The 21,511-nt window shown below is 28.1% G+C and overlaps 4 protein-coding genes across 4 annotated transcripts; 2 read left to right on the top strand and 2 right to left on the bottom strand.

Moving 5' to 3' along the window:
- Positions 1 to 5,314: 5,314 nt before the first annotated feature.
- Positions 5,315 to 5,904, bottom strand: LOAG_04749 (hypothetical protein; the record flags this gene model as incomplete). The annotated part of the gene is made up of 2 exons (XM_003140286.1): positions 5,315 to 5,500; positions 5,770 to 5,904. The coding sequence occupies 2 exons, from the start codon at positions 5,902 to 5,904 to the stop codon at positions 5,315 to 5,317; spliced, it is 321 nt and encodes a 106-aa protein (XP_003140334.1).
- Positions 5,905 to 8,329: 2,425 nt separating this feature from the next.
- On the top strand, positions 8,330 to 8,509 carry LOAG_04748 (hypothetical protein; the record flags this gene model as incomplete). The annotated part of the gene is made up of 1 exon (XM_003140285.1): positions 8,330 to 8,509. One exon carries the CDS (start codon positions 8,330 to 8,332, stop codon positions 8,507 to 8,509), a length of 180 nt encoding a protein of 59 aa, XP_003140333.1.
- A 1,132-nt stretch (positions 8,510 to 9,641) lies between these two features.
- LOAG_04747 (hypothetical protein) lies at positions 9,642 to 10,794 on the bottom strand (the record flags this gene model as incomplete). Its single annotated transcript, XM_003140284.1, has 2 exons — positions 9,642 to 9,794; positions 10,618 to 10,794. The coding sequence occupies 2 exons, from the start codon at positions 10,792 to 10,794 to the stop codon at positions 9,642 to 9,644; spliced, it is 330 nt and encodes a 109-aa protein (XP_003140332.1).
- Positions 10,795 to 13,933: 3,139 nt separating this feature from the next.
- On the top strand, positions 13,934 to 20,150 carry LOAG_04746 (hypothetical protein). The gene is made up of 9 exons (XM_020446672.1): positions 13,934 to 14,277; positions 14,758 to 14,939; positions 15,812 to 15,998; positions 16,490 to 16,567; positions 17,013 to 17,078; positions 17,344 to 17,549; positions 18,282 to 18,469; positions 19,143 to 19,270; positions 19,867 to 20,150. The coding sequence occupies exons 1-9, from the start codon at positions 14,083 to 14,085 to the stop codon at positions 19,891 to 19,893; spliced, it is 1,257 nt and encodes a 418-aa protein (XP_020303016.1). The 5' UTR covers positions 13,934 to 14,082; the 3' UTR covers positions 19,894 to 20,150.
- Positions 20,151 to 21,511: the final 1,361 nt, after the last annotated feature.

The following is a 21,511-nucleotide window of genomic DNA, read 5'->3' as shown; positions in this document are numbered from 1 at the left end:
TTTCTTATCCCATATCACGAATTAGATAATATTCTTATCCCATATCACGAATTGATAAATATTTCTTATCCCATATCACGAATTGATAAATATTTCTTATCCCATATCACGAATTGATAAATTTCCTTTTTTTTTTAAAATATATATCAAAAGGAAATTACAATTTGTATAAGGAAAAATTATCAATTTTTCCTTATTCTATACCATGAATTGATGATGAATATCCATTCTTATACCAAAAATTGATAAATCTTCCTTATTTTATACCAACAATTGATAAGCATTTCTCATTTGATATGATATTACGTCTATTCCCTTAAATCAAAACTTGTAATAAACAATGAGAAAAGAATTTAATAGATCTCGAATATATAATTAACCGATGGAAAATATCATGTGAAGGAATCAAAAAAGAGAAGGATGTCAAAAGCGCTCTTGAAAATTTTAATCAACATTTATCAAATGGAAAGACAAGAGGACAGAAATATTGGTAAGGAGGTCGAAAAAAAAATTCCATTACTTATTTTTAAATTAATAAAATCGCATTTGAAGAGAAAGAAAGATAAAAAGGCAAGAAAGAAAAAAAACGAACTTCTGATTAGGTTTAATATTATGAAATATCATTATCCTCCTATCATTGCTTAATTTCATCCTTTCCTTTTTCCTTTCACAGAAGAAAAAAAAAAACCAGCTACGATTATCATGAATCACTAAATTAAATAAAATAGTATACCGTAATACGTCTGTTTTGTTACCGACCATTACAGTATCCGTATATTTCCTCATCAAAAGATAAGCTAGACGATATACGGTATCAGTTATATTTCTTATCAATCGTCACATTATCGATCAATTTAAGTCATGTATTATGTAATAAATATCTTGGGAATATTTTGAACACTGTCCTGTAAAGTTAGAATTCCCTCAACCATTTACAGTAAATTAGGAAAAAACATTCTCTCACACACACCCACACACGCTCACCCACACACACACGTACCACGCACCCACCCACACAGACAGAGAGACACACACATAAACATGCAGTAATCGCCATTGGAAAAAGAAAACGGAAGAAATATGCTGTTGAAATGAAACAGAAAAAACGTCCTTAAAATAAATCTTATCAATGAACTGAAAGGTTTACTGTTTCACAAAATTTATTCCATTTTATTTTGAGGAAAAAGAAAGTGAAACAAGGAGAAATTTTAAAACAGATGAATTCGTATAATTGAATAAATGATTCTTTTTCAAAACGAAAAGAAAAAGTGATTATTACATTCGGAATAGAATCAATCAAATCAGGAAATACATTCAATCAAATCAGGAAATAGAATCAATCAAATCAGGAAATAATTATTACATCCGGAAAAAAAAAACAAGTCATTTCATCGTAAAAATGAAATAAAAAACCGGAGAAAATGTTAGAAATTATGTAAAAATATTATACAGAGAAAAGAAGAATTTAATTTGTGCTTGAATTTAAAAAATGATTAGCAAACAAAGGGATGAGACATAGGCAAATGATAGTATACTATGTGTGTGTGTGTGTGTGTGTGTGTGTGTATGTGTGTGTGTCAAAGCATTTTAAAAATTCTTCTTTCCCAGCTTTTTTCTTTTTCCTTCTCTCTCTCATTTAAATCCATCTCTTCTTCCAACCCATAATCCTAGCACATTCCCATCTTCTCATCTTTCACAATTTCTTCCTTACCCAAATGCTTTCTTTATCCACCTTTCATTTTCTTCCTCTTTCTCTTCCTCTTCTTCCTCCTCCTCCTCCGCCTCCTCCTCCTCCTCTTCCATTTTTCATTCATCATATATCATCTATCCAACGACCCATCTCAGTAATAAATGATACCTTTAAGACACGAACATTTTATCATCCATAACAAAGAACAACAATTGCGCCGTCCATAACAAACAACAACAATTGCGCCGTCCATAACAAACAACAATTGCGCTTACCTCAATGGTATCGAAATATCGGCTCTGTCTGTACATTACCCATCCAACATCAATATTTATACATATGTCCGTGCCGGTGTGTGTACCTGTCTGTGCGTACGACATATGAGTGGTCTGTACATAAGCATAATTCACACATATATTTTAAGAGATAGCCACATATACACATGCACACACATACACACACACACATATATATATGACATTTGCGCACACGCAATACGTAAGTATAAACGTATCAGATTAATGGAATTAAATAATTGAATGAAAAGAAATAAAAAAGTACAATAGAACTATCATTTACTAATAATCAAATAATAATTCCAAGAGTAATTACTTTGTTAAAAAATTGAAAACACTTTTTTTTCTCTTGATAAAATTAATTTCTTACAATTATCTTTGATCAAAATTTCACAACAAGCAAAGCTGTCTATAGAGAGGATAAGAAAAGAAAAAAAAAGAATGAAAAGATAAAGGTAAAATATAAAAGAAACTAATGTATTCCACTTCTGTACTCATTAAGGACTAATTAAGTGGAAAATTAGTCAGAATAATAATAAAATGATAGTTAAATATAATATTACTAAAGAATGAAGTGAAATGAAATGACTAATAAGCAAAAAGGAAATGAAATAAGCCTTAGCAATAAAATGGAAAAATAGCGATAAGCAAAGAGAAGAAACTAAAATTGATTTAAAAAAAAAAAAAAAAAATTTTTAGCAAAAAAATTGGAAGAATAAAATGTGAAACATTCGTAACATTCAAATATGTTAACTCATCCCGAATAATAATTGAATACTTAACGATTTCATATTTTTTCTCCTTTTTCTGTCCCTCATTTTTTATTATTTATATGCAAATTTATTATTCCTTATTTTTTTATTTGTTGGACTAATAGTCATATCACATCACATTCCTTATTGATTAACTACAAACGATAATTTATGTATCATAATAATTCAAATAAATTAAACTACAGTAGTATTCATTTCACTCTTAGAGCATAATTTTTTCCAAAAATTCAAAAATTTTCAAAAAAAAAAGTATAATTGAAATTTCAAACATTTATTTAAACTGTGATAAATAATTAATAGTTAATGAGCATAAACAATAAACAATTTATGTGAACAAAAATTTTGCATATGCATAAACTAAAAGAGATGGGAAAAAAAAAAGGTATGTAACTATTAATAATATACATAGTTTAGAGTAATGATTTCAAATTGATGATCCGCAAAAGTTCAAATATATTCCGCAAAGGCGGCAGCGTAATACAACAGAAAACAGGAGATAAGCTATTCTTATCAATGTTTGATAAGCTAATACGTTTTAAAACATTGATTAAAATTCCTCTTCCAAATTAATAGAATTTATCATTTTCTGAACCTTTATCACCCCTCATTTGTTACAAATGAAAAAAAGCTAAATTGATCTTTGGTCGAGCAAAATTCGGTAACCATTAAATTTTGGAGGGATATTTTAATACAAATAATGTATTTCTAAACTTCTTTTCTATTTTAAAACAGAAAAATTAGTTGAGAGAGAAAAAAAAAAGAAGAAGGATAAAAAAGATGACAAAAAAGGGAAGAAAGATAGATAGAAAGAAATGAATGAAATTTCATTTATGTGACAGAAATTTGAGAAGTCTAATCTTGCTAAAAGCAAAGAAAAGGAAAGGAAAGAAAAGGAAGGGAAAGCGAATGAATGAAAAAGGAAAGGAAGAACAGAGAAAAAATAAAAAATAAAAAATTGCTAATTTTAAGAAAGCTACCATTTTGCCTTCAGTAATTTTCCCAATGCATTCAGCAAACAGAAAAAAAAAAAAAAATAATCTTGAAGATGCATCCGAAAAAAAAACCGGTTTACGATATCAAAATTTATTCCGATAATTCCAACCTCTTTACTTTCCGTTTTCATTGGGCAAAAAAAAAAAGCCCGAAATTCCACTTTTTCCTTTTTTTTTTCCTCCGATAAATAATCATTTAATTTCACTGTAACTTTCATAACTTTTATCTTTTTTTTCTTTTCCTGCGACAGCAATTTTAATTTTTTGACAAATAAATCAAGTTTTTGTTCTTTTCATTGTCAAATTTAAAAATCAAATTTAAATTTAACATTACCAAAGTGTAAACTAACATTTAGATGAAAAAAAATAATTTTTTTTCTTTAATTATTTCTACATTCTTTCTTTTTCTTTTGTTTTTTTTTTTTTTTTGAGACATATGAAGATGATAGATATGCAAATTTATATAACCATAATATAAGTTTATTTAATTGTTCTGATAATAACTTTAAATGAATCATTATGCATATATAAACACATGTATGTGTAAAGGTAAGCTGTATTTAGAATAAGCATATAATAGCTTGAAACATTTACTTAAATACAAATTACCAATTAGTAATAATCAATTGTATATCATTAATAGTTCCCTGTTAACTGTACATTTTATCCTATACCATATGTATTTTATTTATGTTATACTGGAAAACTTTAATGAATTATTACAATTATTAAGAGAATTAAAAATTTTGAAAAATTAAAAATTGAATGAACAATAAATCAAATTTTCTTTTCTTTTTTTTCATTTAACTGAAGAAAAAAAAATTTTGCTTACTTTTTTATTCATTCATTCTTTTTTTTTAAATTATTTGATGTTTCATGGATTATCTAATGCTTAGATCATTTGATGTTACTATTCTCTTATATTAAATCATCGAATGAAAAAATCCATATTCATTTTTTTTTTTTGCAAATTTCAAGCTAACAAGAAATTCAAAATGATCGAATTTCAAGTTTCAAATTCCGGTATATTGATCGAATAGGAATTAAACTAAAGACAGATTTTAATTTTCATTTTCTCTCTATCTCTCTCTTCCCTTCTCTTTTCACAAATTCCAAACCTTCATTAATATCATTAAAAATGAACGTCGATGGTAGGTGACGAAAACATCATACTATTTAATTTAATTTAATTATCATTTTTTTTCTGTTACGATTAAACCTTTTGATGAATTTCATCCACAAATAAAACCAATTAAAATGACAAATTGATAATAAAACAATACTTTGTTAGCATTTTAACTGGTTAATAGGAAAAGCTTTCGTAATAAATGTGCTATCAACTATTATTACTAAATAATTAAGTTCTCAAATACTCAATTTTTTCCCTAAAATTAATTTTTTATTGAAATCAACCTTTTTTTAAATTTTTAAACATAAACAATTAAACCCCTAAGCTTACACTTAAACAATCGCATTTTGAAAGTTTAACTCAATAATTTCAATAAATTTAAAGATTTCTTCCAATATATCTACTATTTTGCCATCGATTATTGTGTTAATGTTTTAAAATAAAGGAGCAAAAAGAGAACGATGAAGAGTTAATTGATGATAAATTAAAAGTTTTGTTTGAATTGAATTTCGATGGATTGAATTTCTAATTTCAATGATTGTTCCATTTCCCGTACTTTCTTCATCATTTCTATGATTTTTTCTTTCATCTCTCGTATCTTCCAATTCATGTACCTTTTTCTACCTTTCCTTATCCTATTATTAAAAGTTTAATCTTTAATCATATTACTCTATTATTTTATTCGAAAAGCAGTTATTTCCCATTTCATTCATTACAATTTAAGTCATAGAAAACATTGTGAAATTTTAAAATTTTTTGGAATGAAGATGAAGAAAAGGATAGAGGAATTTCAAATAAACAAATAAATAAATGCTTCTTTCATCCTTTTCCTAAGCAAATGATCTATTCAAGTATATTGGGAAAAATTTTGAGAAAATAAAAAGAAAACATTATTATCATCATCAACATCATCAACATCATTACGATGACTATTATGATTATTATTATTACTACTATCACTAATATTATCATCATTACCATCATCAGCACCGTTAATATTACTATCATTAACACATACCAACATTATTAATATTACTCTCATTAACATTGCTATCATTATCATTACCATCAACACTTTTATTATCATCGCCGTGTCAAGTGGTAAGAAAATAAAAGGAAAAAGAAGTAATTTGCATTTACATATAAATCAATCAACAGGATAGACAATACGGAGATTTCCAATCCAGTAACTAATACTGCTAACAAATTGAAATCCTTGGAGACATTTTTTCTTTCTCTGTCTTTTTCTCTCCTTCTCTCTCACTTTTTTCTTCTTTTTTTTCTTTAATCCTAATGAACAACAAAAGACTTTCAAATTTTTAAAAATTCTAAATTTTTCCTAATTAAAAATATGAATAACTGTAAAAGACACATTTACTAATTTCCTTAATTTTTTTTGTCAAATTTAAAATTGCGAATGAAAAATATGGCAAAAACAAAATATTCAAATTACTTGAAAAAAAAAAAAAACAACAAGAAATGAAATGATGCGTCTAACGTTGAATGGTATAATGCTATAATGATGTTTAATAGTATAATCAATCAAACATAACAACGATAGAAAATTTCAATCCAATTTTACCTGCAAAAAAAAAAGAAAAACAAAACAAAATGTCTGTTTCTCAAATATGTAAAAAATTTCAGACTTAAAATTTGAAGTTTAAAAGTACATTCCTTTGAAATATAACTTTGAACCATTCCTAATTCCAACATCTCTTTTGCAAATGTACACTTTAAAAACACACTCCTTCGAAATACAAATTTAAATTTAAGTACATTCATCCCTAATTGCAAATTTTTTTAAATTTGCAAAAAATTAAAATTCAAAATTAAAAACAAAGTCCATCTTTTGAAATAAAATGATAGATTGGAAACATGCCTTAATTAATCAATTAATTCACTTAATTGCGTAATCAAGAACAAAAAGAATAGAAACATAGTGATAACTTCTGAATCGTTTAGTAAATTTCACTGACAATCCATACATGTGTATATATATATATATATATATATATAAGAAATGGAAATTAAATGATGACGATGAATGGGAATGGTCTATATACATGGACAATTAAAATTTAAATAGGTTTCAGTATGATCAATGAATGACGAAAAGAGAGGGGGAAAAAATTTTAAATTCTTCAAAAAAAAAAAAAGAAAAAAACCACCTGTCTTTAACTTTTATTCACATACCTTATTTTCATCATATTAATATTAATATTATAAACCGAACTTATAACTATTTTCAAAATTTCTTGGTTACAGTAACTATTATGAATCCAAAAAAGAAAATTTTTTAATTATTATCATCCGTTTTTTCGTACCTTAAAATGGCTTATAATAGTTTTACAAAATTTTCTAACATTTGATATGTGAAATATTTTTATAAATTTTGTTAAAACATTCTTACATGTCATTATGTCAACTTCACAAAATGCCATCATAAAAATGTTACCTCAAACTGTAGACACAAAATGTCGTAAATCAATGAATCAAACATAAGTACGAAACACATTACAGTTATATGCATTACTTTATTCCATGATTGCACAAGTAAGAAAGTGAGTAAGTAACTGTTAAAATTGGATAATTACAATTTTAATTCGAATGATCTTAACCATAACTATTTAAAAGTTTCCAAGGATAATATGATTTTAAAGTTTTGGAAAATTCGATATGACTGGAATTAATTATCCCTTCTATCTATCTGTTTTTTTGGAAAAATGAAAAAATTTACCTGATCATTAGACTTATAAATTTCTGGAAATTTTTTAATAAACGAAAAAATTATCAGTTTAGTATCTTTCCTTGTATAATGATAAGAGTGGACAAGGTTCCTTGCATAAGCTTATTTAATTATTAATTGCCCATCTCATCCAGTAATTTTAATAAAAATGAAAATTGTACCTATCAAATTAATTATTTATTTCAAAAAAATCAAAAATAGGATGTTGTAATAAATTATTCTACTATTAAATAAGTTAATCAATTAATTCGATAAATGTAAACGAATTAATTCACCAATCTATTTGTGAGCAAAGAAAGCTATTTTCTGTAACAAGCCATTCACAATGAATTAAAATTGTCATTTGATTAACTTATTAATCCCAAAAATTCAATTACTTATATTGCAGTAGATTTGTCTTAATAGAGCGATAGATAATGTATTAACAAAATGCATTAAATCGCTTAAGTCATTTAATTATTTAAATTTAAATTATAATGTTAATCAATTTTATAGCAATTAGTTATCCTATTAGCAGCACGATAACTTGTTGACATACAAAATCGTGCAGAGAGATAAAAATCTCTTGGGAATATAATCAAATAAATCATCCATTCAAAAATATAACAAGTAATAAACGAAAACAAAAAGGCGTTACAAAAAAAAAACAACGGTGGCAACAAAAATAAGGTAAGAATAAAAACAACACAACAATAATAAAACGATGACAACAACAACAACAACAACGATAACAACAGGAAAAAACAACAATAATAAAAATAACAATAACAATAATAGTAAACATAACAGCGACAATAACAATAATAGTAAATACAACAATGACAACAAAAACAACAATAAAAATAAGGACAACAACGACGATAACAATAATAGTAAACAATGACAATAATAAGATAACAATAATAGAAAAAAAGTAAAAAGTAGAAATGAGAAAATATTTAAAGATGATGAATTAACGGAATGAGAGGGGATGGAAATAAAAAAGGGGGAAGATGATTTATGTAAATGTATGCATATTACTTATGATAAAGAAAAAAGAAGCACTTGAAAATTTGGGCTTAAACGATAATGGGGTAGGACTAGGAACTCCAGGCTTTAGTTTAACAATAACCTCAATAAATATCTTTTTTTTTTCACAATTTTCTTTTTTTTTTTTGTCAATAAATACACTATACAAATAAATATTTTGATTCATTTAATATTTTATTTTGGCTCTTTTTTTCTTAATTTAATTTTGGACTATTTATCGCTAAAAATACGTACGTAGTTCATTGGTCGAAAAAAAAAGTAGATAGAGAGAGAGAGGGAGAGGGAAGGAGAGAAAGAGGGAGAGAAAGGGAGAGAGAGGTAAAAGATGAGTATATGTATAGTTTTATGCAAGACAAATCATCATAATAAATAATCCAAAAGTAACACTGAATTGATAAATGGTTCGAATTGCCTATTCTTATCCAAAATCATCTTTTCGTTCAACGTAATTTGTTAAAAGAAAAGAAAAAAAAAGAAGTAAAACTGCAAAGTTATAGGACTACTGGTAATGGAGAAAAAAAAAAGGAAAGAACTTTTATCAGTTAATCTTTTAAAAGGAACTATAAAAATTAAAACGAAAAACTTTTTAAAATGGAACATAAAATTTATAAAATCAGTTAAAATAAATTATAAAATTTTTTAGCAAAATCGATTACAATTGATTTCGTTGTACGAGAGTTGTTTATAAAATAGTCTGGTAACTCTCAATACTAACTACTTTATCAACATAATTGTTTAACGAAATGAACAAAACAATAAAACTGAAAATTAACCTAAATAAATCACTTCTTGTCAAAAGTTCACGTCATTTATTTGAAGATGTCAATATTAAATGATTTATATAATAAATATTATAAAATAGTTGCCTATTCTTGTCCAAAATCATCTTTTCGTTCAATATAATTTGTTAAAAGAAAAGAAAAAAAAAGATAAAATTCCAAAGTTTCCCTTATTTCAATTAAAATTCACGTAAATTCCACGTGAACTTAAAGCATACCAGTCGTAAAATTCGCTTCCATACTGTTACAAGTTCCGGATGCTTGTGGTGCTACCACTACAGTTGCTGTTGCTGTTACTGGTGACATGGTGCAATCAATATCCGGCATGGAACCGGAATGATCATCTGTTTGCATTGTTATCTGTTAAATTGAATAAGACATGTAGATAATAGAAATAAAACACCAATGCAATTAGCAGGAAATAAATTACGGATAAAGATCGGAATAGCAGTAGCAGTATAGCATTGGTAATAGCACGACAGTATGTATGGCAATTTGAATCAACCCGCAATTATCCATTTTAACTGGTTTTATTATGCAATATCTGGAGCATTCCGGAACAGCTGCAACTAACTGTTATCACTTATCAATCGCTTCATCAATTTTATTCAAATTATAATCATTAAAACAGGCCATTTTATTGTGAACATCAAATCGATCCGTTTACTTCTCTCTCTCTCTCTCTCTCTGTGATACCACTTATCCTTCATTTAATCACCGGTTATTTTCGTTAATCTAAAGGATTTTCTCAAAACGCAATTTGGTATTAACAATAAATTCAGAGGAAGACTAAAGAGAGGAATAATTAGCACAATTTAAGGGGTAACTGACCAATAGAATGGGAGTGACCAACAGAACATACAGAAATAAACGTAATGGACAGCAATAGTGCAAGTCAGTCTTAACGAGTTTAGTGTTAAAAATAGAGAAATGAAATATTATTTGTTTATGTGTATATGCGAACCTTGTAAAAGCCAAATAACACAAATACAAAACACATACACATACACACACACACACACACACACACACATATATATATATATATACACACATACACGAACGTACATATACACGCGCACATACACACATACATACGCATACACGCGCAATACATACACACAAATACACATACATACAAATACACACACACACACACAAATATACATACATACACGCATACACACAAATATGAAATCAATGGAGTTAACATACATGCCAGCTGAGTTTCACATACATACATACACGCAGACAGAGACAGACACATACGCGATCGATACGTCGCTGTCCTCTTGTCATCATTTAGCTGAGTGATGGCGGTGATGGTGGTGATACGACTACTCGGCCGATATACATTCATTTCCCTTCTCCACCAAATGGCTTTCATTTGATAATTTACGCTGTAGTGCAGCTACACTACGCTGCATGCAATTCGATTGCAGTATTACTTGAAAGGCATGAGGGAAAAAAAGGAGAGAGAGAGAGGGGAAGAGAGAGAGAGAAGGAGAGAGAGAGAAAGAGAGAGAACTCTCAGAGATTTGGTTAGGGTCAATGGTAAGTGATGGATAAATTGTAACATACTAATATTTCTATCAGCAGCTTCATCATACAAATGATAGATAAAATAGCGTAAAATACGACGTCATTTTCCAGGCGTACGTCATCATTCAGATGTACGCCATCTTCCAGACGTACATGGAATGGAAGCATTGAAAAGTTTTGTATGATTAACGTATAACGTATTGTTTTGGTTGATATTAGTATATGTAGAGAATTGCTGTTTTTTTTTTTTTTACTCGAAATATGTGAATTTATTTAAGTATTCATTACTGATTCATTCATTACCTATTATTCATTACTTACCTGTATGCATTATCCACCAGTTATTCGTAAATTTGTCGTATTAGCCAATGGATTAGCTGTATGATACTTATCGAATTAATAATTTAGTATTATCTGTAAATTCTTTCCAACCTTTTATTCCATTTTCAAAACATAAAAATAAATTTTATTTTTAATTAAAATATTTGATAATTTTTCTTTTTGATTACATTCTTCTATTACTTCGACCGTATGTGTTTGTATTTTCTATTATTTAGAAAATTTCAAAGGGAATTGTAAAAGTACTTATCTTGTGTAAGTAATTTACGGTTGAGATAAGTGTTAAGGGAATAATAATAATCTACAATTAAGATAGTTCACTGTGAAATTATTCCGGAAATTGAAAAGAAAGGAAAAGGGATATTCAAATAATCCGATTGGAAAAATATTTCCGAAACTCAAAAATAGCATGCAATTCAAATTTTTCTTGATAGATGTAATTCTAGCAGTACACAAAACGAGTGGTAAATGCTACTAAAATTGCAATAAAATATGAAAACTATACTTGAATTGGAACTTGAATTTGAATATATGTATATTTATAAGCATTTGTACTGTTGTTTGTAATTTACGTTATACATAAGAATTGAAATGATTGAATGATAGAATCAAAAATCTGTTTCATTTCAGGATGAGTGTGGTGGACAATTATTTACCGGAAAGGTATTTATTTGATCAAGCGGCCATATTATTGCTGGAAGGGGCTGAATTTTTCCGGTCACACAATCCTCCGAAATATAAAATGGCCATTAAATGTTTAAAGGTTCCTTATGTATTTTTAAATGTTTTATATCTAAATTTCAATTGGTTCTTTTCAGGAAATATTTATCTTTATAATTAATTTTTTCTGAACTTTTATCTATTTTGCAGTTTTTATTTACGCAAAATTTTCAATATTAACAATTTGAATTTGTATTTAGGAATGAGTAACACAACTCTATCAATTAAAAAAAGAAACATCTACGTACTTTTTTTTAATTCGGTCAAATCAATTTTCTTGTTTTCAACATTACTGCATATTAGATTTATCGTAACTAACTGATTAATTAACCTTCAAAGTCAAATACCAATTCAGGCATGTTTCAAAACTTTGATGACGCATGAAATGGCATCATTTGTAAATTTTCAAATTGGAAAATTATATTTTTATTATACGAAGAACATTGAATTAGCAAGGCATCATTTAGAACAAGCGGTATCTCATTTATTTTTATTAAACTTCCCATTGTTGGCACAGTATTTTTTTTCTTTTTTATGTATTCATGTCGTTATTTGTAACGCAAACTTCATATATGTACTGACGTTAGTATAGCAGAAATTTGGAACCATATACTTCTTTTAATTTCACGAAACTTGCGCATGATATCATGATGTAATGAAAATTTATATTCTTTAATGTTGAAATGTGAGATTCGGTTATCATTAGCTTATCACTAGATCATCGCTTCACTAGTACATTAAAATTTCCATGCATTTTTATGACTCTATGGGATGTTTTGCATTTATACTGCTATTAGTTTTTTATGTGTAGTTATTTTACACTATCATATTACTATGTTAAGTCATTTTGTCTAACTTTTTAGTATCATGGAATGAAAGAAGCAGGTGCTGAATATACCAAATATCGAGTAGAAATAGCCTGTTCAATTGCCGAAGTGTACATGCAATTGAAAATTTTGGAACCAGTGAAGCAGCTATTACGGAAGGAATCCGCACATTCCCGAGATTTTCCTCTTATTCATGCACGTCTCTTATTCCTACTTGCGGTATTCCTTCTTTTTCTTTTTCTTTTTTTTTTTGTTTTGAATTGTTCTTTATCGATGATATTACTATAACAAAAAAGGATTTAAATATATGTTCTTTTTTGAAGACACAAGGTTTCATTTAAAAAAGAATATTATTTTAGGTTTGAACTTCTTTTGTTACTAATAATACTATTGTTGCTAATTAGCTGATTTAACTGTATCATCATTAATGAAGTAAATTGAAGCTAGCTATGACAGTGAAAAAATAGTTCATCTCTGTTAAATTATTTATCTGCTGAATGATGTGAACAGTCTTAATTTAGTGTTAAAAAGACTTCTGTGAGTGTTTATTAGCAATATCGGAAAGATAACCTATCAAGTGAGATCAAAAATTATTTTCAGACTGAATGGAGGGATTGTTTCAGGAAATCCATGGAGCAATGAATGATTGGAATAATGCAAGTGAAATAGTAGAAGCGGGAGCATCATTATTCAGTCAGCTTGGTGATCCAGCATTGGAATGTTATTTTCGTCTTTCATCTGCAATGGTATGATTAGGGAAATAGTTGAACAGCATGGTAATTTGTGAGATTTCCAAAGAATTATTCCAAAAGCCAAGTGAAACTTGACTTTGCGTCATTCTTAGAAATCCTTAGTTTGGTGCTTTGAAATTTTTTCTTTTACAGTTTTGGTAAAAATCCAAAATACCCGATAATGTGTAAAACGTGATTCAAAAGAAATTTCTCGAATTTCCACATAACAGAACCATGGTATTGTAAGGTTGCACTAATGCTGCAGTTTTTCATCACTGAAACTTTCGGAACAATTAATGAATAAACGGAAGTTGTTTTGCCCTTTCTGGGAAATATCCGAAAAAAAATTAGGAGAAGAAAAAGATTTTTTTTCTAGGAAATATAAAAAACGTTCATCAATCTACGAAGTATAGTCCAACAGAACAATTAGGTCCAAAAATTCCTTCAAATATCTTAATCAAATCGTACTACAAATTTCATCTGTCATCAATGTCATCATATTTTTTGTTTCTCTTAATATTACAGATTATATCGATGGATTTAAGTCGGGAAGAAGATCTGATGAAAAGTATAATGGAAGTAAGTGAAAAGTTAGTAATGCTGAATCCCGACAATGCGTGTTTGGATTATATCAAAGCTTTTTGTTGTACGGTCCAAATTTGTTTCTTCATATCAGCTGGCTTGGTTTGTTATGTTTCGTTAAAGTTAGCAGATTTTAGCATTTGCAACTTAAATGTAATCGAAAATTTTGATTAAGTAACATCACGTTAAAAATAATAAGGTTTTAAATCTAAATGTCAGATTCTTTAAAAAATAAAATCAAAAGCTGAAATGATTACACTTTGAATTTGATGGTATTTAAAAGTTTTAATCGAATTCGGATTAGGAAGAACTAGAATAGGTCAAGTTTGCTAACTTGGATTTTTATGCGTAAACCATAAAAAAGAATTTGGGAATGTTGAGATTTTTCATTTTCAAAATTTGATCCAAATATACGGAAATCTGAACTAATTCGTTGAATTCGGAAAAAAATGGTAAATTTGATTATCTTAATTCGAGAACAATGAAATTTTTAACTGAATGTTGTATCGATCAGTCAATAAAATCATTTCAAATAATACATTTCAATTTCAAATCCATTCATTTTTGCTCAAAATTTTTCAGTTAAAAAGCACAAAAACATGTTTGCGACAATTGCAAACATTGGTGCAAACAATGAAATTAACCTATGATGAAACAGTTCCGGTAGTATGGCCAGCTTTTGATTGGATGGGTAAAGAAACGCTAATTGCGCTTACATACGTTCTTACTGTGATACAAAGTTTACAAACATGCCAAATTGAAAGGTTAGTTATTACATTAACTTTGACAATCTTTTCTACTAATTTAGTCCAGCCCTTAGAGGTGTACTTCTTGGTATAGTGGTTCCTAGCGATAGCGAAATGGTCGAAGGTTCATTTCTGGTTCTCATGTTAAGCCACCTATACTGGGCATGATGCGCATTGCACTTCAATGCAGGTGCTATCAAATCAGTGGTGGCAAAAGTGGAAGGGCAGTTAATCACAGACCCGTTGCTAATTACATGACGGGTTTGTTTCATGATCCCATACAGCTACCGCTTTTGAAAAATTGATTGAAATCAATTTTTAGATGGATTTTTCAAAGTAAATGAATTGCAAACTTCAATTTTTGATTAAATTATTCAGATTATTCATTTCAAACTTATGATGTCGAAAATGTTTGGCTTGTAACCCTTTTTTTTTCATTGATTACGTAAGTAAAGTTTATTTGGTGATATATGAAGGTAAGTGCATATGATGCTGATTTCGTATTGTGGAAAAGATGCGAATTTTCATCTTTGAAAGAAGTTGAATAGGTTTATTCAGTGAAAAATTCAAAGATCAAAAATGCAATCTTTCCAAAAATATTCAAGCTACTAAGCTGGATTCAATTGCAATAAATGATTAGGGATTGTGGAGTAACATTCAGCTTCTAGATATCAGATATTAGTAAATTATTGTTACAATGATTGTGATTTTAATTGATATTAATCGATTTTAAGATTTTTCTCCAACACGGAGTGCAATGGTCTTATGTTTTATATGCCTTATAATAAGAGACAGTCTGCATATTCCTTTTTACTAAGCATAAAAGTGATCTTCGTTCATTAAACAAAGCTTAACAAGTAATTCAATTTATTTATCTTTACTCCTTACAGGGCACATAAATATCATTCGATTGCTATGCGGCACATTACTGACATGCGACGTTTAATGACTAAATCAAATTGGCCAGTGATAAGGCGTGGAGCGTTGGATTCATTGGCTGCATTTGAAATCATACTATTGGAAAATATTTCCGCCGCACAATTGATGCTAGCGCGACCGTTGGAGACTATAAGTGTTGTATGTTTAACCCAATTTTTATCATCATTCTGGTTTTTCGAATGTTTTCGAAAAAACTTTGCATGCTTAATATAATACTTATAATTAATAAAGGATATTTTCACTTGTTCCATGTTTTTAGCACATGCGTATAAGTATATCGTGTATTTTTTAGAAGGAATATCATGAGACAACTTAGAAATTTGGTACACGGATTGCTTCCTTTTTGTCTTTTGGTAACGTTACTGTATACTGAACATCTGTTCGAACTAAATCTTTAGTATTTAAAAAAAAAAGTTACAAATCTTCTAGTATTACAAATCGAATCGTAAAACTTGTTATTAATTGTATATCTATCCCATATAATTGTGCAATTTCCATGCATGATATGATGTTTCAGATCACTTGTTATAGGGAGATAAAAATAATTTGGAAACCAGCAAATTTCAGAAAAATTAAGTTTCCCACTGAAAGATAAAAATTTAGAATTATAAAATTCTTAAATATTTCAGCTAGGTGCTATGATGGAACGAATGAGGCAAAGTACCGATTTATTTAGTCATTTTGAAGCTCAGTTGCATACACTACTGGTAAGTATTCTCTTACAACTATCAATTACGATACCAAAACGTGTGATTATTGTTCACTTTAATATTGATTTCTATAATCATTTCTTTCCAACTCCTACAGGAGATCGAATTTCTGAGCCAATCAAATGTTTTTGGTTGATATTTTAGTTGATATTTTAGTATTTTTCAATAGTAAAGGATAGATTCCAGTTCATAAGATTAGTTGGTGATGGTGTGATTTAAAAAAACAGGAAAATTGGTGGGAAGAGAAAGGAAGAACAAAATGAAAAATGAAAGAACAGTGATTTTTTATCACTATTGAAATATCAAATCTAAACTTTGCTGTTTTAATTTCGTCGTTTTAATCGTCGTTTTAATTTTGCAGTCGTAAATTTTAAGAATCAGTTAAATAGATAGTTTTTTACATTCGTTCGCTGTTCTTGGAATGATGAATTACACTTTTTAGGGTATGTATTGCTGGTTTGTGCATTTACCAGATGATGCAGAGCGACAATTTCAGGCTGCTTTAAGAGTAAGCTATCGATTCGTGCATAATAAGAGTTCATAACATCATCCTTGATAGTTTTTTTTTGTTCTTAGAATATGTATAGGTTCGTTGTTCGGTAGTTTTTTTGTTAGAATATGTATAGGTTCGTTGTTCGACGCACGTGTACGTACGTGTTTATATGACGTGGTTAACATTTCTTATGTACCTTTTTTACATGGTTGATTTCTTTAAACTATTGACGTTTAAAAAAATTTTCAAGTGTTCAGATACTAAATAATAAATTTTACAGACGGCGAAAGACACAGAATCATGGACTGTAGTAAACTTAAGCTTAGCTATCCTGTATTTGTTGACATGTCGTGAAGCTGACTTTTATGGATTATTCGAGCGAATTACACCTGGGAAGTTGCAATCCAGTTCGTCACTTCTGAAAGCGTCCGCTCATTTCGTGCATGCACTGCATTCTTATTTGCATTCCAGGTTGCAAGAAGCTAAGTAAGTTTATTGGTTGTATTAAATTTTCTTAACATGCAAACTGTGTTTGTTTGCGTATAGCTAAAAGATAATTTATTTGATTACATCTGAAAAATCAAATAAATTATATTAACAGTATGTAAGTAATACCACAGTAATTCAAAAGATAGTTTTTTTGAGATGATTTCAGCTTTCGGAAAATAATTGTTCGAGAAAATGCAAATCATAAAATTATGGGCAGCAATTTTACTTAATTTACTTATTAGGTACAATAACTTTAGTATAATTTACATTTCATGAACAGAAATTTAAGGATATTTTTATCTATGAAGAAGATTTGGGGGCGATTTGTTCTTTTTTTTATTATTAGTAAATGTGAAAATCAGAGACTTTTCTATTAACTTTTATCCTATGTTGCTAATACCACTAGTATAAATAACAACTGCCATAGGGAACAACCATAAGATGAAATGTATGATGAAAGATTTCTGTTATTTATTGATCAAAACGATCATTGACATTATGCGACGAATTCGTAGTTATAATTCAAATACTGTATATCTTTCCATTAATAAGTTTGACATGGAAATGGACCAATATCATTATACGGATAAAAGTGAATGTAGAAAAAAAAAAGAAAAAGAAAAACGAAAGGACGATGAGATTTTTGTAAACTGGGTAGATGGTATGTGATATCTGTGTTATAGCATTTTTTTTCTCCAAGTATTAGAAAAAACGAAGACAGTTTTGCAGAAGTCATATAACAGATAGCGTAACAATCGTACGTGATGAGGGTGTACCACGGATACAAGCTCTTGCAACGCTTCTTTCCGCTAAACTAGTTGCTGTTGATGTGCCTGATATGTTAATTGCTGCAAATAATTTTGCAACGAAAAGTTCCGACCATTCTTTAGCATTGTGGTTAAATCAAATTATATACGGTTGGTTTTCATTTTTTTTCTAAATTCTGGATAATTTATCATATTTAATTCTTGATTGCCTTATTAAGTCAGAAAATATACGGTAAATTTCATTCTCCTGATCAAAATTTAAAACTAGAAAGTCCTTGTAAATATTTAAAACATTAAGACAGATAAAAACAATTGAATTTAGTACCAAGATTTAAAATTAATTTCCCAAGCGATTATTAAACTACATACAAATCATTTAGAATTTGAAAAGTTATTTAATATGAAAACAAAAGCGACTCTCGTTTTTTAAATATTTTTTAAAAATTGAGTAAATTTGATTGAAATTACTCGTTCAGGATAAAATTTAATTTCAGCTTCTCAAGGACAGTGAGTGCTAAATGTTGAAACTTTGTGAATTTAACTCACTGCAAAGTTTAGCTGTCAACATTTTGAATCTCTTTGCTAACTTGTTATTATTCCGTAGATAATACTGAAATTAAATTTTGTGATGAAATTTAAATAATAATGAGAGATGACCGAATTTAAACCACTGAAATTTTCAATATTGAAATTAACCTGTGAAAAAGAGCTAAAAAATTTTTGAATATTTTTTCTGGGTAAGAAAATTGAAGTCTAACATTCACTGCAATATAATTTTTCCTTCACTGGAAATTTTTTTCCTAATTACTAAAATGATTTCCAGAGACCCAAATACAATATGGACATGTTGAGCAAGCAAAAAGTGTTAAAATGAAATTTGATCAAATGCAAATGCATATTTCACAAGCTGTGCAAGATGCCATTAATTCACCTGCGCATTCATTAATTCAGGTATATATAAATAATTTAGAATCATTCTAATGTTAAAATATGCTATAAAATAATTTCATAAGTGCAGCAAATTAATATCACTTACATTGGTTTTCGAATTGGTCGTTATATTTGCACATACATAAATGGAAATGTCGATTCAGTTTTTTTTTTTAATTTTGGATATGTATAGATACTTCCCCTTTTTACATAAGACTTTTATTGGACTTTTTTTTCTTTTTAAAATATGTTTTATCAGTTCTGAAATGATACCATCTTGTAAGCGACTTTCAAAACTTTACTTAAAATCAAGGCGAATTATTGATAATCGTTTTTCATGATTAGTGTAGTGTAGCAATTACGTTTCTGTTAAACATTTAGAAAAAATTTTCTAAAGACAACTTTCAAGAATTGCTAATTCACGTTGAAATAAGCTGATTTGTCACTTTTGTCACAAACAAATTTTGATCTTATCTGAAAGCTTCTACCATGTCATTTAAATGCAAATATATATATCTGTATTTGCATTTAAATTGATAGAATTGGAAATGTGATTTGAACTTCAAGAAAATCTTAAAGGTTTTTCTTCTGCAATATTAACCGAATGTTGTTTTCAGTGGGAAGGTGGTACAGACGCATTCTAATCAAGACATTGTTGATCACTTATCAAACCAGCCAAATGGATCACAGTAATTCAGTAGGTCTCGTAGTTCACAGCCAACTTCACAGCAGATATTTTGAACTTCTTTCAGTGTTGCTGGTCGCATCAAATTTTCTGAAATAGGAAACAATTCTAAATTTTGGTTAAAATAAATCTCATTCTTGACTAGTTAAAGTATTTCAAAAGGAAAAAGTTCACTTCTGAAGATCGAAATTCACCTCTTTGTTTTAAAGATATTGTGATCTTTAAATTATTTGTACTATTCAGATAATGTATTTTAGAGATATTTTCTCTTGTACTTCGTTTTTTAAAGTATTTAGTTCGCTTATGTGCGCAAGCTTTGGACCTAAGGTCATTTAGAAATTTATTCATTTTTGCTTTGTCTTATCAAAGACTTGTTTCAAGGTATTGTAATTCAAATTTCACTTCAAATTTATATGTATTTTCAAATTTCATATTTAATTTTTCTCTTCGAATATATTTGCTCCTCTTTTATGCTTTTTTGTTTTTTTCGTATCTTTCCATTTCTAGTCTGCACCCTGTCAGATGGGTGCAAATGTAAATGTGATTAATTTCCATTACTTATTTATTTCCTTTCTTGTGTATTTCAATTCTGATATTGTGTGTAAATTATGATTTTTTCTTTTTTTACTTCCGGTTGAATTCAATTCTGCGTTTGTTTTAGATACAATTTTACGCAAAATGAAAATTATGCTATTAAATTTTCTGTAAAGCATTTGCTATGAACTGTATTTTGTGAACTAAAAACTTCCATTCTTTATTAAACAATTTTTAAAGTCGAATAGCTCATTTGGTTTGCTTGGCTAAATATATTAGCTAGAAAAAGGAAATAAAAAGCACATAATACATATTATCCTATATTTGACAAGTATTCCTGGACAAAATTTTTTCTTTTCTAGACAATGCAAACAATGTTTTTTTTCCTACTCACAATGTTCTATAAACGTGTTAGGGATGGAATTCAAAAAAGAAAACGGAATTCAAATAGTTTATTTCCGGTAAATGATTTTAAAACATTTTAATTCATTTCTGATTAAGAACACATTATCCTTGTTAGAATGAGATTGTTTTTGTCATAAATTTTGGAAGGAGATAATGATAATAAGGAAAAATGGAGGGAGTGATGAGGAAAACAACTGTTTGTTTTGGTTTTATTTGAATGTTATAATACATAAATGTGAGGTTTTCATTTTTTAAAATTTTTCTAAACTTGAATTCTGATCTTTGACGAATGTTTATTAAATTTAAATGAGAATTCAAAATTAACTGAATTTCAGAGATAACTAATTGGATTTCTATATAAGATGACTGATTAGAAAAAGAAATGTAGAATTATTATGTTCGCTATATATAGCTGTAATCAGAGAGTTGTAATTGAAATATTGAAATATCGTAGAATTCTATTATGATATCAGATCATTAATGATATTTAAGTATTTGAATTGAAATTACATTTATTTTAAAGTTATTTTGAAATAATTTAACTTTTCTGATAAATTTTTACCAAGATCTCTCTTTCTGCGACGTCGTTTCTTCATCTCACATGCCATCATATACGCAGTTGCAAATGATTGACCACC

This window comes from Loa loa (genome assembly GCF_000183805.2).
Source record: "Loa loa unplaced genomic scaffold supercont3.217, whole genome shotgun sequence".
Classification (NCBI taxonomy): Eukaryota; Metazoa; Nematoda; class Chromadorea; order Rhabditida; family Onchocercidae; genus Loa; species Loa loa.
This window is presented reverse-complemented; position numbering and strand designations above follow the sequence as displayed.